Source organism: Rattus rattus, chromosome 6 (genome assembly GCF_011064425.1).
Source record: "Rattus rattus isolate New Zealand chromosome 6, Rrattus_CSIRO_v1, whole genome shotgun sequence".
Taxonomy (NCBI): Eukaryota; Metazoa; Chordata; class Mammalia; order Rodentia; family Muridae; genus Rattus; species Rattus rattus.
Genome location: NC_046159.1, coordinates 117,080,370 through 117,102,293, shown reverse-complemented (window position 1 = coordinate 117,102,293; position 21,924 = coordinate 117,080,370). Strand labels below are relative to the sequence as shown.

The window sequence follows — 21,924 nt, the reverse complement described above, 5'->3', positions numbered from 1 at the left end:
TTTACTTTGCTTTAGCTCAATGATCGGACTCTTCTAAGCCTTCCTTGGTTATTGCACCCTTCTTTTCACTTCCAGTTCAACACGCTAAATCTGCCCTTAGCTTAGTTATGCTACCCCAGGCTGAGTCAGAGAAGTGGCCAATGGCCTCTCCATCTTAGATCTCACATGATCGGTGGCTTTCCTCCCTCCAAAGCATGGCAAATCTCCTTCTCTCATGCATCGGCTAGCCTGCCTGTGGGGCCCTGGAAGTCCCGCCTCTTTCCCTTTGCCCAGCAATTGGCCCCTAGCATCTTCAGTGAACAATCAAGAACCAATTAGGGAACAGGACCTTAGCATCAGAACCACTCTCTACATCTACTCCTCGTTTAGAAATGTGGATTCTTCTGTATCTCCAACCTGAATGATCATGGTCTATGCACCAGCCTAATCAATACTATGCCTAAGAGAATAGCTTCTGTTAGTAGTTGGTTAGATGCTATTTTGTTAGTACTTAGAGAGCAAAGTACCACAGACTGCAAGGTTTAAGCTACAGGAGTTTATTACTCCAACTTCTGGAAACATGTCCGCAATTACTGTGTCAACTTGTGTGGATTCTTGTGAGGCTTCTCCTCCACTTACAAATGCTGTGTCCTCAGACGGTCTTTTACATCTGTATTCTCATTTCCTCTTCTTATGACACCAGCACATTACATTAGGGCAATGGTTCTCAATCTGTGGATTTTGATCCCTTTGCGGGTCAAATGAACTTCTCACAGAGGTTGCCTAAGACCACCTGCATATTAGGTATTTACATTATGATTCATAACAATAAAAAATCACGGCTATGAAAAAGCAACAAAGACAAGTTTATGGTTGGTGGTCACTACAACATGAGGAACTGTATCAAAGGGTTGCAGCATTAGAAAGGTTGAGAACTAGTGTATTACAGGCCATCCTGATGGCCTTATTAGCTCTTAATTATACCTCAAAAGGAGTTATTTCCAAACCTAGTAATGTCCCTGGTTAAGAGTTCAACCTGCATATTTTAAGGGAGAAGGATATGGACTCATAGTGGACAAGTCAGGGGCATCGTGATTGGTCATTGGTCATTGCTCTGAATCTACATCAGTGAGGACATAAAGGAAAGTAGCATTTGACAGACAAAAACAACAGGTATTGTTACATGATCGGTAAATGTGTTTTGCTGGTTATGGTAAAGTCCACAGAAGTCTTCAGACAGAATGAACACCAAGTCATTTGAAAGGGTAGAATTGTCATTCCTTCCTACATCTCAGCAGCGAGGGTTAGATTCTGTTCACAGGCTACATAGCTGGCCTGTGCCGACTGACCTGGATACCTGTCTTTCTGGATCATGTAAAGTTATTAACATCAAGTTCAGGCCTCACACAAACATTCTCTGAACTTGCTTCTCTTTATGGGGCTAATCTGATAATTTATTTCGTGCCGATATTCTGTCTTCCTTCAAATATATAGTTTGTGGCCTGGAGAAATGGCTCAAAGGTTTAGTGGCTTAGATGGTTTTTCCAGAGGATTCCCATTCTATTTCTAGCACTCACATGACCATTCACCATAGACTGTAATTCTCTTGTCTGTAGGGAAGCCTGTTGGTCATTTATTTGGTTAATAGTTGATGTGGGAGAGCCCAGGAGGTGAGAAGAAGTACCATCCCTGGGCAAGTGGTCCTGAGTTGCATAAGAAAGCAGTCTAAGCAAGCCATGTGGAGCAAGCCAAAAAAGCACCAGTCCTCCATTGTCCCTGCATCATTTCCTTGTTCCAGGTTCCTGCCTGGATTTCCTGCCCCGATTTTCCTAAGTGATGGAGTGTGACCTGAGAAGTAAGAGGAAATAAACCTTTTCCTTCCCAAGTTGCTTTTGGTCATGGTATTTTATCACAGCCATAAAACAGACCCCTAGTACTTTATGCAAACCGTCAGGCACAGCAGTATATGCCTGTGATCCCAAGACTAGGTTGGATGAAATAGGATCCACAGAGCTTTCTGGTGAGCCAGCTTAAACCCAGTGAGAAGCTCAGGTCCAATGAATGATCCTGTCTCAAAACTGATAGAGGGAGACATGGGACACACACACACACACACACACAGAGGCACACATACACACACACAGAGGCACACATACACACAAACACGTATTCACACAGACAGATGCATACACACAAACACATGCACATACATATGCATACACAAGCATACACACACATATACACAGACAGATGCATACACACAAACACATGCACATACACATGCATACACAAGCATACACACACATACACAGAAATACATGCACATACACATGCATACATAAGCACACACACACATACACACAAACACATGGACATACACAAGCATACACACACATACAGACATACATGCACACACATGCATACACAAGCATACACACACATACACACATATATGCACACACATGAATACACACATGCATACACATATGCACACAAACACATGCACATGCATACACACACACACACACACACACACACACACACACAAGAGGGTGGGAGGGGGTCAATAGTTTTGGAAGATATATGATGTTGGATTTCAAGTCAAGCACTCCCCCAACCTTCTTCTGGTGGTAAAGACAAATATTTTTCTCTCAATAATATTTTGCAACGGTTATGGAAGAAAACAGTATTAATAATTTTGAGGTGTTCGAGAGTTCACTCATTTTCACAGCCATCCAGACCACGACACTGACTTGACTTGAACATATTACCATTGTTATAAAATAACAGTCCATTAATGTGAGGCGTTCGCTGACGTGTGCATGGCTTCCTCTGTATATTGCACAGCACAGAACGAGGTCACGTCTGTTAAGACCCACCTCTAGAACATCACACTGTAGGACGTAGGTATAATAAGACACATTTATTTGGTCTCTTCCAACACATCACACTGAAAAAATAATCTTGATAGAGACTGAAAGTGAAAGTCGCAGCACAGCAGAAGGAAAATGAAACGCGTGCAGATTCCTATGCAGAATCAGAATCTTTCATCCTGAGCTGAAGTTGTGATTAGAAAGGACACCTGTCCTGGCAGAAATGTAATTAACTGAATAATACAGTAGCTGTGGAAGAAGTTTTCCCCTTTAATGATGGGGCAGACATGCTTCTTTTTTGCGAGAGAAGCACAGACTCTGTTTATCATACAGCAAACATCTTTCAAACCCTGTGATTCATTGCCTTTATAACTTTTGAGACTATTTTCTAAAACTACTTCTAGCGCCATCTAGTGGCAAAATTGGGGGATGTTCTCTTTCCCTCTTTTCCTCCATTTTTACTAAAGGCCTCGAAGAAAAGGAGCAGGGAGCCCACTGTCAGTTCATATGCAAATGTATAGCATTCAAGGGGGTCACCTTGCCTCAGAATGACAAAGCAAGGATTCACCCATATTAAGGGAGGGGACCTTTTTGGCTTAAGTGTCTCACCCAACCTTCTTTGTGAGAATGTAAGCCCAGACTACAATTCTAGCCCACAGGGAGTCAGGAGTCCTAGGATCCAGTGGGAGAGGCCTCATTCAGTGTTCACCCAGCTGCTAAGAAAATCTATGGAAAATAGTTCCATTTGCCCCTCTTTTAGACTTATAAAGTGGAACGATTTTATTGATTTTTTTCCTTCTTCACACAGTTGTTATAAAAATTCTTCATACAGCAAGCTTTATTATAAATCTGTACACGTAGCATATAAGGTGTCTTAGCTACTGTTCTACTGATGTGAGGAGACACCACAACCAGGGCAACTTGTATAATAAAGCATTTAATTTAGGACTGGCTGACAAGGTCAGCGATTTTAGTCAAGGATCATCATGGCGGGGAGTATGGTGGCATGCAGGCAGACAGGGTGTTGAGAGCTTACATCCTAATCCACAGACAGGCAGGGAGGCAGACAGAGAGGAGAGAAAGAGACAGAGACAGAGACAGAGACAAACAGGGATTGGCTTGGGCTTTTATACCTCCAATAAGGCCACACCTCTTAATCCCTCCCAAACTGGTCCATTGACTGTGGACCAACCATTCAAATACATAACATACGGGGACCATTTTCATTCAAACTACCACGTAAGGCATTGTTTCTGTGTTGTTTAAGATACCCACAAGCTGATTTGTAGAGGAAACCTGAGGAAGGCTTTTAGCTTTCCACAATGAAATAAAGCATTCTCTCTTCATACACATAGACATGCTACTTATACATACCTACGTATGTATATGTGAGAGAAGTAAGCATAGCCATCAGGCCAAGTTAGTAGTAACAGAATTATTATGAGGCTTGTTTTAAACATAAACTGGCAGGACTTTATACGGCCTCAGATGCCAGGATAATTTTATAGATAAGCTGCCCTGAAAAAAATAAGACATAGCATTAAATCTCTACTTATGCATCAGACACAGACCGTATCTATCCCCTCTTTGACCTCACATAATTATTTATGGAGTAAATACATTCATGTTCCGATCCCTGTCACCCCACTGCACCATCATACCAGATTTTTAGGCTGATTATAATATCCAAACTAAGGAAGAATTTATTTGGAAGACACTATTATGTCTGGGCCTAATAATAAATTACATCTGGTCACTCACTCTGGTTTTATTATTTCATCCGATAACATAATCCTCTTGACTCAGTGCTCATTGGTATCTGTCACTGAGCGGTGCAATGTGTACTTACAATAGGCAGAAGATGGTTATTTTTTGTTAGGAAACTCAACAGCAGACCAGAATTGCTAGGCTCGGGAGAGAAAACTCTCCTGTCCTCACTATTTGCTAGTAAGCCACCTTGTAGGGTCCCCTTCGTACTTTTTCCTGTCACCCCTTTTCTTGTGCGACTGTGCTTGGGTCAACTGCCTGAGCTATCAACAGCTCTGCTAAGCACAAGGAAAGCCTATCATGGGAGGCTTCATACTGTAGTCACGCACTTTGGGTCAAGGGTGAGGGGTCAAGGGTGAGTCTCACAGGAGTGCAAACTGCAGTTTCAGGTCTGGGTTTCTCGAGTATAATGGCACCACCTTCCTGGGCTACTTACAAAAGTCCTAGAATTAGTTACTTTGGCATCTTATAGTTTTTTTTTTTTTTTTTTCCAGAGCTGAGGACCGAACCAGGGCCTTGTCCTTGCTAGGCAAGCGCTCTACCACTGAGCTAAATCCCTGACCACTTTGGTGTCTTATAGTTATTGTTGTTGGTGGTTTTTTTTTTTCTGGCTTTTACTGGAGGATTCCATGGTGTCATTTAGAATTAACTGATTGTGCTGTCAAACTGTGCTGTGTTTTTGAAAAGCACAAATGTAAGAGGACGCATTAGTGGCTGTGAGTGGAGCCAAATTGTGTTTTAGAGGAAGTGTATGAATTGGCAGAATGAATGGTTTGTAAAAATTGTTTTTAGAGGTGGAGGCTGCTTCGACTTGATTATGAGCTGCTACAGGGTAATGGAGTGTGCCCCAAGGGCCAGGCCTCTTACGTGTAAATCCCATCCTGGCCATGTAATAGCCCAGCACCCTTAGGTGAGTTTCTTACCTTCTCTTTGCTTTAATTTTCTGTCTAGAACAGAGGGAAGACCACAGTTTTCTAGCCGAGGTTTGTCTTGTTCTTACTGTTTATTTTCTAGGCAAGATCTCACTAGGTATCCTTGTGGCCTAAGTTCATTTTATGGCCCGGACTGGCCTTGAGCTTGCAGAGAACCTCCTGCCTCTGTTCATTGAATTCTAGGATTATGAACCTACACCACCAACCTTAGTAGAGAGCTTTTAGGAGGATAGACCAGGATCACATCTTTAAATTACTTGGGATTCTGCTTGTTAAGTTCATGGCCGTTAGATGTTTTTCTTCACTATCTTGCTAAGAGCTTGTCTTGGTCAGTGTTCCAATTCTGTGAAGAAACATCATGACCAAGACAATTCGTATAAAAGAAAGCAATTGGCGGGTTGCTTGCAGATCCAGAGGATTAGTCCATTATCATGGAGGGGGGGGGGTATGGTGGGAATAGGGCAGCATTGATAGCCCTGGAGAAAAAAGCTGAGATCTACATCCTCTTTTCCAGACAGATAGAGAAGCGTGGGATTTGGTAACTTCACAGCTCACTTCATGTGGCATACTTCTTCCAACAGGGCCACACCTCCTAATTCTTCTAATCCTTCTCAAACAGTTCCATGACATCGTAACTAAGCATTCAAACATATGAGCCAATGGGGGACATTCTTAATGAAACTCCCACTGTGATCAAGTTTTATTTTTATTACTGTGGTAAAAAATTATAAAAATGAAAAAAGCTTCTATTACTGTTGACCCAAGACAACACATGGAAGGAGGTTTATTTGTCTCACAATTCAAGGATAAGGTTCATACTGTGAAGAAGTCAAGTCAGAAACTTAAAGATCACGTTTATAATCAAGAGAAAAAGTAATAAACCCATGGGGTCTTTGCTCATTTCCTTGCTTGCTTGCTTGTTCTAGGCTAGCTTTCTCCCCTCTCACACTGCTCAGGACTACCTGACTAGAGAATGGTGCTGCCCACAATAGGCTGGGTCTTCTTCTATGAATTAGCAATCAGGGCAGGTCCCCTAAAATCATGCCCATAACCCAATCTGACTTTGTTAATTCCTCAATTAAGACTCTCTTCCTAGGTAATTCTAGGTTGTGCCAAGTAGAGAATTAAATCGATACCAGAGAGCTACTCTAGCCAATTGGTAAGTTTGAGGTTCAGTGAGAAACCTTATCTCAAAAATCAAGATAGAAAATGATAAAAGACACCCATATGAATAGATATGGATAAACACCTTCATATACACATAAACATATGTACACTTTAGAACTGTGTTCTTCAACCTGTGGCAACCCCTTTGGCAAACCTCTACCTCTAAAAAAATATTTACATTATGATTCATAACAGGAAAATTACAGTTACGAAGTAGCAACAAAAAATAATTTGATGGTTGGAGTCACTACATCTGTATTAAAGGGTCACCGTAGTAGGAAGGATGAAAACACTGGTCTAGAGAGGAGTCCACAGAATACAAAACACTGCACTGAAAGTTCCCCTTTTATTGTATGTCATCCTGCTATGTGGCACTCCTATTGCTATCTACCCCATTTTAATTTAAGGGTGGTCCTTTGCTGGTAGACCTCACACACAGTTCTTCCAGTCAAGCCCACACACATTGGAGTATTAGTGGGGCAGACATTCCACATAAACACTCCGACGCCCCAGTAAATAGTCACCAGATGACAGCTCGGCATCTCTCATTGACCACAGACTGTAAAAAAGGGGACAAGGTTGGGAAATAGGTTCTCTCTGTGTCTCTCTCTGTCTCTGTCTCTGTCTATCTGTCTCTCTGTCTCTCTGTCTCTGTCTCTCTGTCTCTCTGCCTGTCTCTCCCCCTTTTGATGTCAGAATTAGGTGCGCTTACTATCACTGAATTGTAACAGGGTCACAACTGGACTCAACAAATTTCTCTAGAACGGAGTTGAGCTACTTGACTCCATTTACTTTTCGAGTATGAAGCCATCACTATTTATGACTCAGTAATCCAAATATTGCAGGCACAGGAATGTTTACTCTGACTCTAAATAGAATTACTAAGAAAGATGATGTGTTTAAGTAAACTGGATCTGTTCATCCATCTTCGGTTCCCTGTTTTGCAAATGCTTCAGTTTCTTTACCGTTCTCCTCCACCCAGCATGGGTCGGTCTACAGCCAGTTTTAGAACAGTGCTGCGTCGTTTAAGAGAAAGAACCTTCAACTATAATCATAGCCAGCCATAACATGCAAGGTACAATCCACAAAATGATATTTAAAATTTCCCAATTATACAATGTATTTGTAAACCCACAGTAGCCGAGAGCAAAAGGATAGAGAGTGCCAAGGTGCCACCGGAGACCTGAGTTAAAGAGAACTGTTACCGGTCGGACAGATTTTACTAGAGCATTTCGCTGGGCAGGAGCCACTGAAACACCTTTAAGCTGTAGTCGGGTGAGAATCTTCAACCATACAGAACATGGCTCATACCTGGAAAGCAAAATTGGAAAGGGAGAAACCACTAGTGTGTCAATTCAAATCAATTTCGGAAAATTCTAGTGGGGAATACGTGCCTTACAGCCAACTCAGACTCCCAGGACTAAAGTATACTGAGAAATTTTTAAAGTGATTTGGGAAAGAAAAGTAAGATTGAGGGACAGACAAAAGCGCTGAGTAAGGAACCACCTTCTGAGAGAAACCAGCAGCAGCTGCAGGATGCTGGGTAGCGCCTCGGAAGCAGGGCGGAAAGCCCGAACTGCAGATCACTTGATGGATAATGGTAGCCACGGACCTCTGCCACGTTTCACCCTAGAGCCATGAAATTGAATGAGCACTCTTACTTCTCAGAATCCTTATAGACATTTCACGTGCGTTTTCTCTAAATCCAATTTTGCTGGCCTGCTAGTGACCTCCAACTCCTTTTGGGAAGAGTACCCCAAGCCCACTGGAGCTGAGGAACCTGACTCCAGCCACAGGGGAACTGAGCCAGGCTGGCAGGGGGGCCAGACCAAAACAACCCTTTGAGAAAGCAAAGGTCAAGTTGATTGGGCAAGCAAAGTAAAACAGCCTCTTCCGACGTCATCTCTAGTTCCAAAGACCTTGTATGGTAGTTTGGTTTAAAACAAACAAACAAACAAACAAACAAACAAACAAACACCCCAACTTTATTTGTAAGGTGGTAAGGTTGAAAAAAAAAACATATTGAAGGAAGATTTAGGATCACTCAACCCACAACATTTGTTTATTCATTGACTGATTGATTAATTGATTGATTGACCTGGGGGAAAAACAAGCCACATTACACATGTGTAGGTCAGGGGACATAATGCTCTCCCCAGTGTTCTCCTTTAAGGTTCCAGGGATTGAACCCAAGTCTTCATATTTGGCAGCAAGCACCTTTGTGTTTTGAACTGTCTGTCTCACTGTCCCCCATCACAAAACAAAATTCTGCCAAATTCTTCATATTAAAGCCTCTAATTTCCTAGAGAGGTCCCTCTAATTCACTGAAACACTGTTTTTCCCAGTCACTCTCTTCATGGAACCTTTTGTACACTCTTCCCTTTCCAACTCACCTTTATAAAGTAATCAATTTGATATTCACTCCTTATGCCAGGGTATAATAAAGACTTACTTTCTAAGTCAACATCATTTCTTCATTAGGTGAGGAACAAAAAGAGGAAACCCAGTATTTTTAATAGATTTTTTTTCTTTGCTACTAGCCATCTTGAATTCTTTCTGCCACTTCTAAATTGATTCTTAAACTCACCATCTCCTGGCTGGAATCTATTGTGATAAGAAATAATGTTGAATTTTCTTTTCATGACTCCTGGCCACTGAGTGTTATTAGGACTCGCTGGGCTTTTTAAATCAATGACTGTATAACCCTCATTTATTGAAGATGGCTGGAATAATATTGAATGTCACAATTTTTTTCTTCAGGATATTTAAAAATAAATAGCAAAATTCATTTTATTTATTATTTATTTATTTTTTTTACTATCAGTTTTTTCTCAGTCATCTAAGTAGCAGCTCAAGTTTGGGGTTTCGTAAAGAGTTTGCTTTACAGGGATGTTCTGTTTTGCATTATTTTCTGCTGTTGCCAAAAATACAATGACAGAAAAACAGAAAGAGGGAAGAAAAGGGTTCACACCGCTTACGCTTCTAGGCCACAGTTCATCAATGAAGGAAGTCAGGACAGGAACTCAAGCAGAAACCTGGAGGTACAAAATGAAGCAGAGGCCATGGAATAAAGCCAGTAGGCTTGCTCCTTGATTGTGCTCATTTACCTTTCTTTAAAAAATAAAATCCTCGGGGTTGGGGATTTAGCTCAGTGGTAGAGCGCTTGCCTAGCAAGTGCAAGGCCCTGGCTTCAGTCCCCAGCTCCGGAAAAAAATAAAATAAAATAAAATCCTCGACTCACCTGCCTAGGGATGGTAGAGCCCATCATTTAGCAGTCAAGATACTGCCCCTCAGTTATGCTCATTGTCTGATGCAGCAAATTCTCTAGTCAAGGTTCCTCTTCCCAGTCATCTAGGTTGTGTCAACTTGACAATAAAAAGTAACTAGCACAAGGGAGATGCAAAGAAGCAAGGTTAAATGGGACCCTACCTTGCCAGGTGCGCCTCAGAGGCAGGAAGCCCACGAAATCAAGGTTAGCCTTGCTACAGAGTGAGTTTAAGCAAATTTGTGAGGCCTGTGTCGGAATAACAAATGAGAAGGAGAGCTGGGATGTAGCTCAGCTGAGGAGTGTGTGACAAGCACACAAGGGACACTAGAGCCACAAAACTGAACTTAAAAGCCAGACTTTGGGTGTGGCAAATCTATGAATACTGTTACAGTAATTTAATGTATACAGAATATACATTATAATATATAATATATTGTAATATCTAATACATTATGTATAATCTTGTCAGTACAGGACATGAACAGTTTCTGAGGAAGATTTGCAAAGTATCTGAATAGAAATATTTGTTTTAATTTCATTAATTAGCTTAAATGCTCACATTCTTTGTGGAGAAGAAATATTAACATGAAAGTTTATAATTCAGTTATAATGTCAATAAGAAAGAACTGACATTTTGGATTGCCTGATTAACATTTTTAAAGAGCAGCTCCCACCATGTTTGCAGCATGGAGTTTGGTTAATTCTTTGGTGATGTACAAGACACAAAACAACAGAAGTACTAGGCTAATGGTCCTCTTCACTCTCGAAGGCTGAAACCCTCGAGCCCAGTTCAGAAAGTCAGGCTACAGTGTGGCTGGCTTCAGCCACATGCCCGCAGTCTTCCGTCTGCTAGAATCCACTCCTGTCTTCCAATGCCAAACGGTCAAACTTAAGTTCTACAGATTCCAATCACGCTGCTGGCTGATGGCCAGGAAGACCCTCAGAATCACACAGTCGTTCCGTACTCGTTTGCTTTCCTGGAGTGTTCCACACTGGTTACCTATTTCTGTCATGTAAGTCCCCATCTCCCATGAGACTTCATTTAATCAACTCTTGCAAGTGTCTGTGTCTTCTATATTCTTATCCTTGGATTCAAAGATCACGGAAATCTTGCTATCATAAAAATAAACTTGGCTCAAATATAATATCTTTGTTTGCAAACAATATACAAATCGAGAAGCTACTTGATAGTAACACTGTATACTTTAAGATATTAAAATATGATGTAAAAATTACAGGGAAATACCCTGTGGATTTGCTATCTAGACCATGTTAATGCCTGGTTTCATTTAAATAGCAACCATTACTCCCACCCAGTGTTTGTATCCTACATTTAAGTTATCATTGACTACACTACATTTAAACGGAATTTATAATTACTGTTGCAGATTCTAGTAAGCCATTAATTATTCTGATGCAAATTAAATCAATACTATTTCATGGTTTGTTCCAGAAAATGTGTCCTGAGGGAAATGGTTTGATATTAATAAAGTGATTAACTGCTTTTACAGCAGGTGGATTTGGGCATCTATTTTATTGTCATATTTATTGGACTCTTATGTATTAATATTTGGGGGAAGCTGTGTTTCAAATTGTTATTAATGACATTCATTAATTTATATTAAATTATTCATCTTGGGCTTTGCTGGAGTAGTCAAGCATTTTCTTTTTCTTAAAAAAAATTTTTTTTGTCTTCTGAAAAACTCATGTAGAAAAACATCAGAGGAAAATTAAGCTGCCATAAAATAATAAAACAATCTTTCATGCTGTTTGGTCATTGCAGTGAAATCAGAGGGCAAGGAAATTGAAGTGGTAGCCTAGACACAGCTTTTATTACCACGGAAAATGAGCGGAATTCAAGGTTCTTATGTTGTCGTGGTCAAAACATAGAGGAGTCCATGGGGAAAATTGGTTTTGTAGAACTGTGTGACTTTGACACTTCCACTGAGAAAGAACTGAATGAAGGGCACTTACAGCTTGCATTTGCTGAACGCTTGATAGGCGTGTGATTGATGGGTTGATCAGTTGGCGGGGCTTTTGTACAATGACTACCCCTTCAAAGCACGTTGCTGTGTCATTGAACTGGTCATTTCTTTTACTTTTGGTTGTAAGCCTAGCCTTCAACGGCTGAGCCATCTCTCCAGCCCGAGCTGGTCATTTCTAAGGGTCAAATTGTGTCTCCACTTACTATAGGGCAGGGATTACATCTCATTTCCTATAACAGAATGCACGTGATGCTTCCCCGCCAACAAAGACTTTGATGCTAAAGTGTTGTGTGATATATATATATATATATATATATATATATATATATATCATGTCCTTCTAGATAACACCACGAGAAAGAGCTCTGAGGCCATCAAGAGAAGTCACTGAGACAGAGAGTAGCACAGTGATTTCAGGTCTTGAGAAATTACCAGTGGACTGCTCAAACGAAGACAGAGATGTGTCCTAATAACACTTTTATGTGTTTGCCATACTCATTCTCTCAAAGATACCTTGATCAATGCAATGTTAATAAAATGACAATAAAACTTGTTAAGGACTCAGTGCCTTTGGAATATGCAAAACCTCAAACGATGACCTACAAGGATGATGTCTAGGAGGTCTTGCTGTGTATCCGTTTAGGAGTTCATTCTTTTTAGATCTCTGTTGCTGGCAGGGAAGTTTTCTTTGAACAAAGTACAGAGGGCTCGACTCAGATATTCTAAGTGTGTCGGTTCCAATCCTACTCTACCCAGGACCTAACCCGGTATTAGAACCTAATGAAGATTCTTTGAATGAGTGAACGAGACAGGAACTGAGCTCCTTCCTCCCTTGAGACCACACAAAGCTAAACCTGAGGAAAGAACAGGGTGTAAATCTTCACGATCTACTCAGGAGTAGATATGTGGTATAGTCGGGTCTACACAGTCCTCCTTATTATACACACCCTTTTGTGGCTGTATCCCTTATTGTTCTGTACTCTTCTGAAGAGGTGAGAGGATGATTGACTGGTATTCCTCAAGTACCTTTTCAGGGGTTGGTGGCTTAGAGAGCATCCGTCTGTAGTCTCTTTCCCATAAGGCTACTGGGTCTCATAAATGGAGGGGCAGCTGGTTGGCCCTGTGACATGCTCATGATTAAAGCAATATGCTAAATTCGCAGGAATTTCAGTTGTAGCCAATGAGTTCTCGACATTTAATTCTGCCTTAAGCCATGTATTAGAAATGGCAACTTTGTATCCAGAATCAAGAAAACTAGATTTGTAAATGACCTTAGCTACTATCTAGTTCCTCATTCAACAAACATTTGTTCTGCACCCAACATGCTTTTTGGCTGTGATTTTTTTACCAATATTCAAAACAGTAGCAGATTAAGGATATTTGTTGCCTTGTAAGAGACTCGGACTTGTGTGTGTCTCCACTGCTTGCAAGGAAGATGCTAAACACTCATGAGTGACCTCAGGGTCACCTCTTTCTTAAAAAGAGGTGATCAACCTGTAGGTACTTTCAGTTGTGTGTTGTGTGATTATGTGCTCTTACTAAAATCAGTTTTGATTTTTAAAATAATATTTTATTAATTCTTTTATATTTTTTGAATTCTAGGAATTTTAAAGATGAAATCAAGATAAAACCTTATAGACTACAGATTATTCCTGAAGAATATTTTTTATTGGATATTTTTTATTTACATTTCAAATGTTATTCCCTTTCCCAGTTTCCCATCCATATGCCCCCTATCCCATTCCCCTCCCTCTTCTTCTGTAAGGGTGTTTTTCACCCAACCACTCACCCCTTCCCATCTCCCTATGGTCCAGCCTTGTCAGGAACAAGGGCTTCTCCTCCCATTGGTGCCCAACAAGGCCATCTTCTGCTACATATGCAGCTGGAACCATGGATCTGTCCATGTGTAGTCTTCGGCTAGTGATTTAGTCCCTGGGAGCTCTGGTTGGTTGGTTTTGTTTTTCTTATGGGGTTGCAAGCAAACATTGCAACAAATATTGCAAGCAAATTTGTTGTTTGCAACAAATATATATATCAGGTTCTTGTCAGCCTGTACTTCTTGACTTCATCAATATTGTCTAGTGGTTGTATCTCCAGGTAGGCCATTCCTTCAGTCTCTGTTCCAAACTTTGTCTCCATATCTCTTCCTATGAATATTTGTTCCCCTATAATCTTTTATATTTTTATATGTTTTATACAATATATGTTGATCACACTCACTTCCCTGACTCCTCTTGGATTCCCTTTTACTCTACCAATATCCCATTTGTCTGTATCCAATTAGTGTTACCCATATGCCCTTGAGTGTTGGGCTACCCCCTGGAACACTGTAGACTTATCAGGGTCCGACACACTTAAAGAAAGCTCACTCTCCTCCCCTATCATCCGTTGACTGTCAATTGTTCCTCAAAGAGAGGTAGGGACTCATGGACTTGTCCCACACTCAAATGTTGGAATATTTACTAACTTAAGATTTCACAGGTCTTAGGCAGATAATCATAGCTGCTATGAGTTCATGAATATAGCAGTACCTGGCATGATCAAATGACACTGTGTCCCTCAGGTCTTCCCTGACCTCTGACCCTTAGAACTTTCTGCCCAGTCTTCCATGATGTTCCCTGAGTCCAGGCACCCAATGTTACCTGATTACACATTTTTGATGTTTTTCTCTCCAGTAGGTCCTGTGGTGTAGTAAAAGAAATATTGGGTGGACCACTGTGCAATTGCTGATATTTGACCAATGTCTACTGTTTTTACTTAGAAACAGCAATTCCATATGGTTCAGTCTAAGCCATCGCCTGCTGCCCTATGTAAATACTCTTGTTGTAGATTCTCTTTTATTTTTTTCCTACATGTGAACTCATGGAAACATGGCGGAGAGAACTGTGGATACAGCTCCTTTTTCTGAGTGTGGTATTTGTGTTGGATCCTCTCCATTTACCCCTGCAGTTCCCTCTAGGCCTCTCTCTAGATGCCTGTCTTTCACAGCCTCCATCCATGTGGATTACTTGGCCTTGCGTGCTAGCAAGAGCTCAGGCTTAGGGGTAGAAAATGGTGGGTCATTTATTCCCTATCTTTCTTGCCTTGGAAATACGTGTGCCCCTCTACCTGTAGTCTTTACTTAATGGCTGCAATAGAAGTTATTCCTGCATATGACTTCAACGTGTGCATTTCTAAAGTCTTAAGGTTATATTTGTATAGCTTATACCTGCAAGACAAGCATTTACATTTGTAAATGCCCACAGGCAGGAGTAGCAATTAATAGTCTTATAACTGTATTTATTTATACTGCTAATCTCAAATCATTATTAATTGCTAATCAAGGACGTTCATCTTCCCTGTAAATTTAAAACACAAAACACTGTATTTAGTTTCTTAATAAGAAATGCAAGACAACATCCAAACATTGGTGAAACATAATGATACTTTCGCTATTGCTTTCATATTAATTACTAGCTATGGGGCAAATCATTAAATCAAATACACCAGAAAATTGGCAGCTCATCTTTTCCAGTACACATGTTTTCCAGTGTTTAGTCTTTACCTGTGCTGTACATAATTACATGCTGCACAGAGCGGGAGGGATTACTAACCAAGGGAAAGTATTTTTAGTTCCTCAGGGTAACATTTTGGTTTATAACCTTAAGTTGGCTAACCGTCTCCAAACTATTTCATTGCTCACAGGAATGGGGTCAGCCTTGTGTTTTAGGACTGTGAAAAGTTTAGACAATTCATAGGATTCACACCCTGGAATCTAGAAGACTCTTCAACAGTGTCACAGCCCATTGTTGCCTGGCAAGAGCAGAAACGCAAAGACAGGCCTTTTACTTCTGGCTGGATCTTCCTGTTCACACAACAGCACCCCAGTCGGCAGGCGCTCGGCCACATTCTACTACATATTAAAAGGCATGAGCAAGGCAGCCTTGCTGCATCCCTAACAAATGGTCCGGTTTGACTCCAGGCGACTCGTAAGCTTACAGGCTTCGGTGCTCTCTGAAATGAGCTAAGAGTAGGCACTAAATAAAAGCGCAGCACTACTCACTGGATGGCATTTCCCATCTGAATCTATTATACACTCTGACTCCGGACCATGGGCAAGGAAACCTAACAGATACATGCGAGGCACTTCACATTCAATTGCCTATGAAACATTTCAATTACCGCATGTGAGCGAATTAGAGAATTATTTGGAAGACTACCCATGGGACAGAGTCCTTCATCTCCCAAATTCCTTAAAAATACAGAAGATATTTTCAGCTGTATTATGAGGGAGAATTCTAGACTTTCTGCATGTGTCTAGGGGTTGGGAGGGGGGACGTAGGAAAGGAAGGAAGTGGGTGGGCTAACCTATTGAAAAAAACATTGGATGGAAACACCAAAGACATCAAAGGCCCCTCCCACAAATATCTGATTCTGTTATGTAACATAAGATAACTGTGTTCACAACCATTTATAATACTTCCAAGAAACACAGTCACTTTTTCTATATATTAGTGGAGTTTATGTCTGCTCATTTCCCCATATTCAAATAAAATAAGAGTCTGTTTTGACATCAAGCTATAACAAATTGCAAAAGGGTTTTGTTGCTTTTTTTTTTATAAGAATCACAAAATAACGGACAAGCCTTAAATAATATAAAGGAAGCCCGGAGTTTATCAACTCATGTGTAAGTTTTGAACATTACTATAAATTTTTAAAATCAGTATTGAATTCTGATATTGCATCTCAGTTTAGGGGTGAAGGAAGGAGCTTTACATAGCCTTGGTAATTCTCACCTCCATTCTTCCAGCATTTCCTGTATCTCCACCACTTGAAACAAACGAGCAAAGGGTGACAGAGTTCTGTTTTCTCATTTGTTCTTTCTATCTGACACTCCCTTCACGACACCATTAGGCTATTAGCCTGGTAAAACTAGGCTGTCTAGCTTCTGCAAATGCAACTGTGCATAGACTTCGAATGCTGGGCCTCTTGTGGCAAGGATAAGGGAAAATGGAATCAATGACATTATTCTCACCCCACATCAAAGAGAGCTACAAAGGAGTTCCCCAGTAATAACTTCTGACAAATGACTATATCCAGTGAAATTTTAATTGAGAATATTTATTTTCTTTGTACAAGATTGAGGAATTTAGTGGACATTTGACTTTTCTTGCCTTGCCGAGGGTTTTAGCCAAAGTCATGTATATACTAAATGCATGCTCTACCACTAGGCTGCATACCTTGGCTCCCATATCAACCTTTTCAAAGCTATGGTTTCTAGGTCAGTCAGATGGCTCCCTGGGTAAAGGCGCTCATTTCCAAGCTTGACTGACTGAGTTCAGGCCCTGAGACCTGCACACATGCCAGATGGAGACAAACTAACTCCTATGAGTTATTCTTAAACCTACACAGGCACCTGCACGCGCACGCACACATACACACACACACACACACACACTCACACACACACACACACACACACACACACACAATGTGAATTTAAAAAATGTGAGGTTGTGATTTCCAAGGAGAGAAATGAACTTCTATGCCTTTTCATTTGTCAACTTAAAACCAAAGCAATTTTTCTAACTTCAGTTCTGCTGTTGTGATACATGGAACCTCATTGCTAAGGGAGCCTTACGAATAGGTTATTGGCACTTTCTAGCACAAAGTCACACTGTGTTTCAGTGGCCTATGGGAAAGCATCAGACAGCCCTATGTCTGTGACTTTTACTTGGGAGGGTGAGATGTTTTAAATTAGACTATGATGGTATTGATGGAGTGTGTACCAGAGGGGGGAAAATTAAAGGCTTTGTTTCATTTTGTGACCTAGATAAATTGTCTGACTTAAAAATAAAGTATTGTGACCTGGGGGTAAAACAAGTCCCACACACTCTGGGATGGTGTAGAAATTGGGATAAGTATTTGAAGGGGTAATTTGATAATGTCTAACAAAGTTACGACACATTTGTCTATTGACCTGGTAAATCTACATGCCTAGAAGAATTCGGGCAAACCAAAATAGGTGTGTGAGAATGTTCCTCACAGTGTTATGAAAATGTCAAGGGAAACACATTTTAAAAGTAAGTGCACAAAAGAGAAGAATGTCCTAATCAATTACACACACACACACACACACACACACACACACACACACACACACATATATATACATATATATATGTATATATATATATATATATATATATATATATATGAATGAAATACTATAAGCTACTGTGGAGTAATTCTACATAAACCTGGGAAATAAGCCAGGCATGGACCATTGAGATGTCTCTCATATATTAAAAACCAAATTCCTAGGCATCTAGGTTAGTATAGGCACATTGTTAGTTATCTCAGTTGTATCCATTTATGTTTCAGAAACAGTAAAATGCTCCAGACGTCCTGTGCTCCTCTGGATTTTAAAAGCTGATGCGCAAGCCCTCACTGCTGATGGAGGAGGCTTTTCGTTTTAATTCTACAGCTTTTTGTAACTCCTGGGTCCTCTTACTAAGCATATCCGAAATTTTCACTTTTTAAATAATTCAGTATGACCTTTCTGAAGTATGACATAGCTTCTCTCCATTTGCGTAAACTTAAATCTTTTCAAAATAAAGGCCCCTGTGAGGGGATCAAGGTCGCGAGACATAACCAACTTAAGTATAGGAAGCAATGTACTGTTAGGAAATCAACTCCCTCTCTGAGTTCTGTTCACATCGCTAACAGGAAGTGCCTACAGCTACCTTCCCATCAGTGACAGAGCATCCTCAGCAGTGTGGATGTAGGTCAGCTTGAGGTTGGAAGGTTAGAAATATAGAACCTATCTTCCCTTTTGAGCAAGCAAATTGAAAAAACCAGTTATTACCATTGTTTTCCTGGTGATGGTGGCGGTGGTGGTGGTGGGGACAAACAAAGAACCCTCCAAAGCAAACTCCTCTTTGATCATAGTTTCTTACTTCATTGATGCACCCTGACTTCAGAATGGAGGGGCGGACTCTCCAGTCCAGCACGCTGTAATTTAGAAGCAACTCCAGGAGGAACCAGCAAGAATGACCGTCTTTTGCTTGTGACTCTTTTCAGAACTGCGACTTCCAGTGAGTTCTTCTGTGTGCCTGGGTCACAGGACACAGTCACGGCTGAGTGTTTCCAGTCATCTCTCAAAAGCAGAGAAGCCACGTGTATGGAAACCATGGAACTGGCAACGCGAACAGTTGTAAGATAATGGTGTGGGATGTTCTATCCAACACATTTTGTAGGCAGCAAGTAAAAAACAAAAACCTAGAACTCGGATCTCAGAGCTTGGGCGTTAGGGCAGGGCAGGGGGGAAGGTTGTGACTTGGTAAATTGCTAGGCCCCGCTCAAAAGAATGCCCAGTCGTTGTGGCTTAAGAGGGAATGTCATCATCGACTTTCTTCTAGACTAATTCAAATTTCTGCTTCTGTAGAATAAACATTTGGGTAAATTGGACTCTTAGCTAGCAAGTTACATTAATGTAAATTGAATTTAGAACCTTGACAATGGAAAACTATAAAATTTTAACTTCTATTTTATATCTGCATGACATTGCTTTAGTCTTTGAATATGGCTGAATGGATTTTTCTTAGCTATTAAAGTTTTATGACTTCTACGATCTAAGAAAAGGTATCAAGTTATCCAAGGTATTTCCAGGAAAGAATATTTTTTTAAATATTTTTATTGGATATTTTCTTTGTTTACATTTCAAATGTTATCTCCTTTCTCAGTTTCCCCTCAGGAAACCCCCATCACCCTCCCCCCCTGCTTCTATGAGGGTGCTCCCCCACCCACCTATGCACTCCCTCCCTCCCACCTCCCCGCCCTGACATTTTCCCACACTGTGGCATTGAGCCTTCACAGGACCAAGGGCTTCTCCTCCCATTGATGCCCAACAAGGCTATCCTCTGCTACATATGTGGCTGGAGACATGGGTCACTCCATATGTACTCTTTGGTTGGTGGTTTAGTCCCTGGGAGCTCTGGGGTGTCTGGTTGGTTGATATTGTTGTTCTTCCTATGGGTTGCAAATCCCTTCAGCTCTTTCAGTCCTTTCTCTAACTCCTCCATTGGGGACCCTGTTCTCAGTCCAATGGTTGGCTGTGAGCATCTGCATTTGTATTTGTCAGGGTCTGGCAGAGCCTCTCAGGAGACAGCTGTATCAGACTCCTGTCAGGGAGCACTTCTTGGCATCCCCAATAGTGACTGGGTTTGGTGACTGCATATGGGCTGGATCCCCAGGTGGGGCAGTCTCTGGATGGCCCAGGAAAGGATATTTTAAATATAACATTTGTATTATTCTTTGAGAATTTTATGTAATGTATTTTGATCTTAATCTCTACCTTTCTTCCTCCTAACACCTCTGAGATCCATCAGTCACCCACCCCCCAACAGTGTCATGCTTTATTCATTCATTCATTCATTCATTCATTCATTCATTCATTCATTCATTGATTCATTCATTCATTCATTCATTTTACTACTTATGTAGTACTTTGTACCACTTATATAGTCATGAGTGAGGAGCCATCCACCAGAGCTTAATCAACCTACCAGAGGTCACATTCTTAAAGGAAACAGACTTCTCTTAAGCCATCCAGCATCAATAGCTCCTCAGTTAGGACTGGGCTTGTCAGACCCTCCCTGCCTCGTGGTGGATGGTTGATTGGCTTGATCTTACTCAGGTCTATTGATGGCAGAAGGAAAGCTGGGAGGTCATGAACTCAGCAGTTTCAGGCTGATGCACCCTGAGCTCCGGCTTTTTTTTTTTTTTGGTTCTTTTTTTCGAGCTGGGGATCGAACCCAGGGCCTTGCGCTTGCTAGGCAAGTGCTCTACCACTGAGCTAAGTCCCCAACCCCTGAGCTCCGGCTCTTACAGTCCTTCGCCTTCCTCTTCCGTGGGGCAGAGATAACACGGATGTCCTGAGCATCCCACTGACACTCACCTTCTGCACCAAGACAAGTTGTGAGTCTCTGCATTAACCACTGTCCACAAAGAAACCTCACTGATGAGACCTGAGAGCTTCACTTATCTATGGATATAGAAATGGGAGTACAGAGCAGTTTGATACGCTGTCCATTTAACAAACTAGTACCAGGTTTAACCCTGGAGCCTGTGAGCTCTCCGGGCACATTCCTGGCCAGATTCACAGTAGTAGACATCCATTTCCTTCTGTGGAAAACGCCATAGGTAAGTCCAAGCGAAAGGTGGTTGCTTACCAATAACATTTATACCACTATTGCTCCTATGGGCACATTTTGCCACCTAAGCCATTATTGTAGTTGTTACTATTGGGCAGGAGAGTTGATGACAATCCCCTGCCCCAGGAATCTACACATAGCTCTTTCGAGTACTACAAAGGCTGGCCATCAGGGAAGGAAGCTTCCCAGGTCAGTACCAACTTGATTCCTCCACGTCCTGTGACCCAAGTGTGCGGTGTCATTAGCAATAGAATCTCACCATCAGGTCCTGGTCGGTAACTGAGTACAATGGCCACTGCCTGTGTTATTTGGGAGATCTCTGAGACACTCCTGATCGACTACATTAGGGAGGCATCCCACAATGCACTGGGCTTTTATTTTGTAATCTATGACTGCTGGGAGGAGCATCATACCCTGCCCTGTTCTGATGAAACTCTTGTATGGAAAATGAACTTTATAAAACCGTGGGTTTCCCATGGCTTATTTTGAATATCGTTAGTATTGGTTATCCCTCCCCAGTCTCCTCCTCTGCCTTTCCCTCCCACACCTCTCCCCACTTAAACCCCCCTCCATGTTTCCCCTTTCTTTCATATCACCCCTGTTCTACCAGCTCCTTCCCTTAAGATCTTTCTTTCCTCTCCCCACCAATGGTCCCTCCCTGCCTTCCTAAATTCTACAGAATCCAAGTAAAGGATTTTAGAGTGTGTATAGATCACAGGAGGAAAATACATATTTTAATTATGCCATTCAAGACATAAA

At 41.3% G+C, this 21,924-nt stretch overlaps 1 protein-coding gene across 1 annotated transcript in view; it reads left to right on the top strand.

The window, feature by feature from the left end:
* Cped1 (cadherin like and PC-esterase domain containing 1) overlaps positions 1 to 21,924 on the top strand; it is a 269,733-nt gene that overhangs the window by 84,187 nt on the left and 163,622 nt on the right. The window contains exon 5 of the mRNA XM_032905260.1: positions 19,034 to 19,166. Coding sequence (XP_032761151.1) covers positions 19,034 to 19,166 — 133 coding nt within the window. The remainder of the gene's footprint in view (positions 1 to 19,033; positions 19,167 to 21,924) is intronic.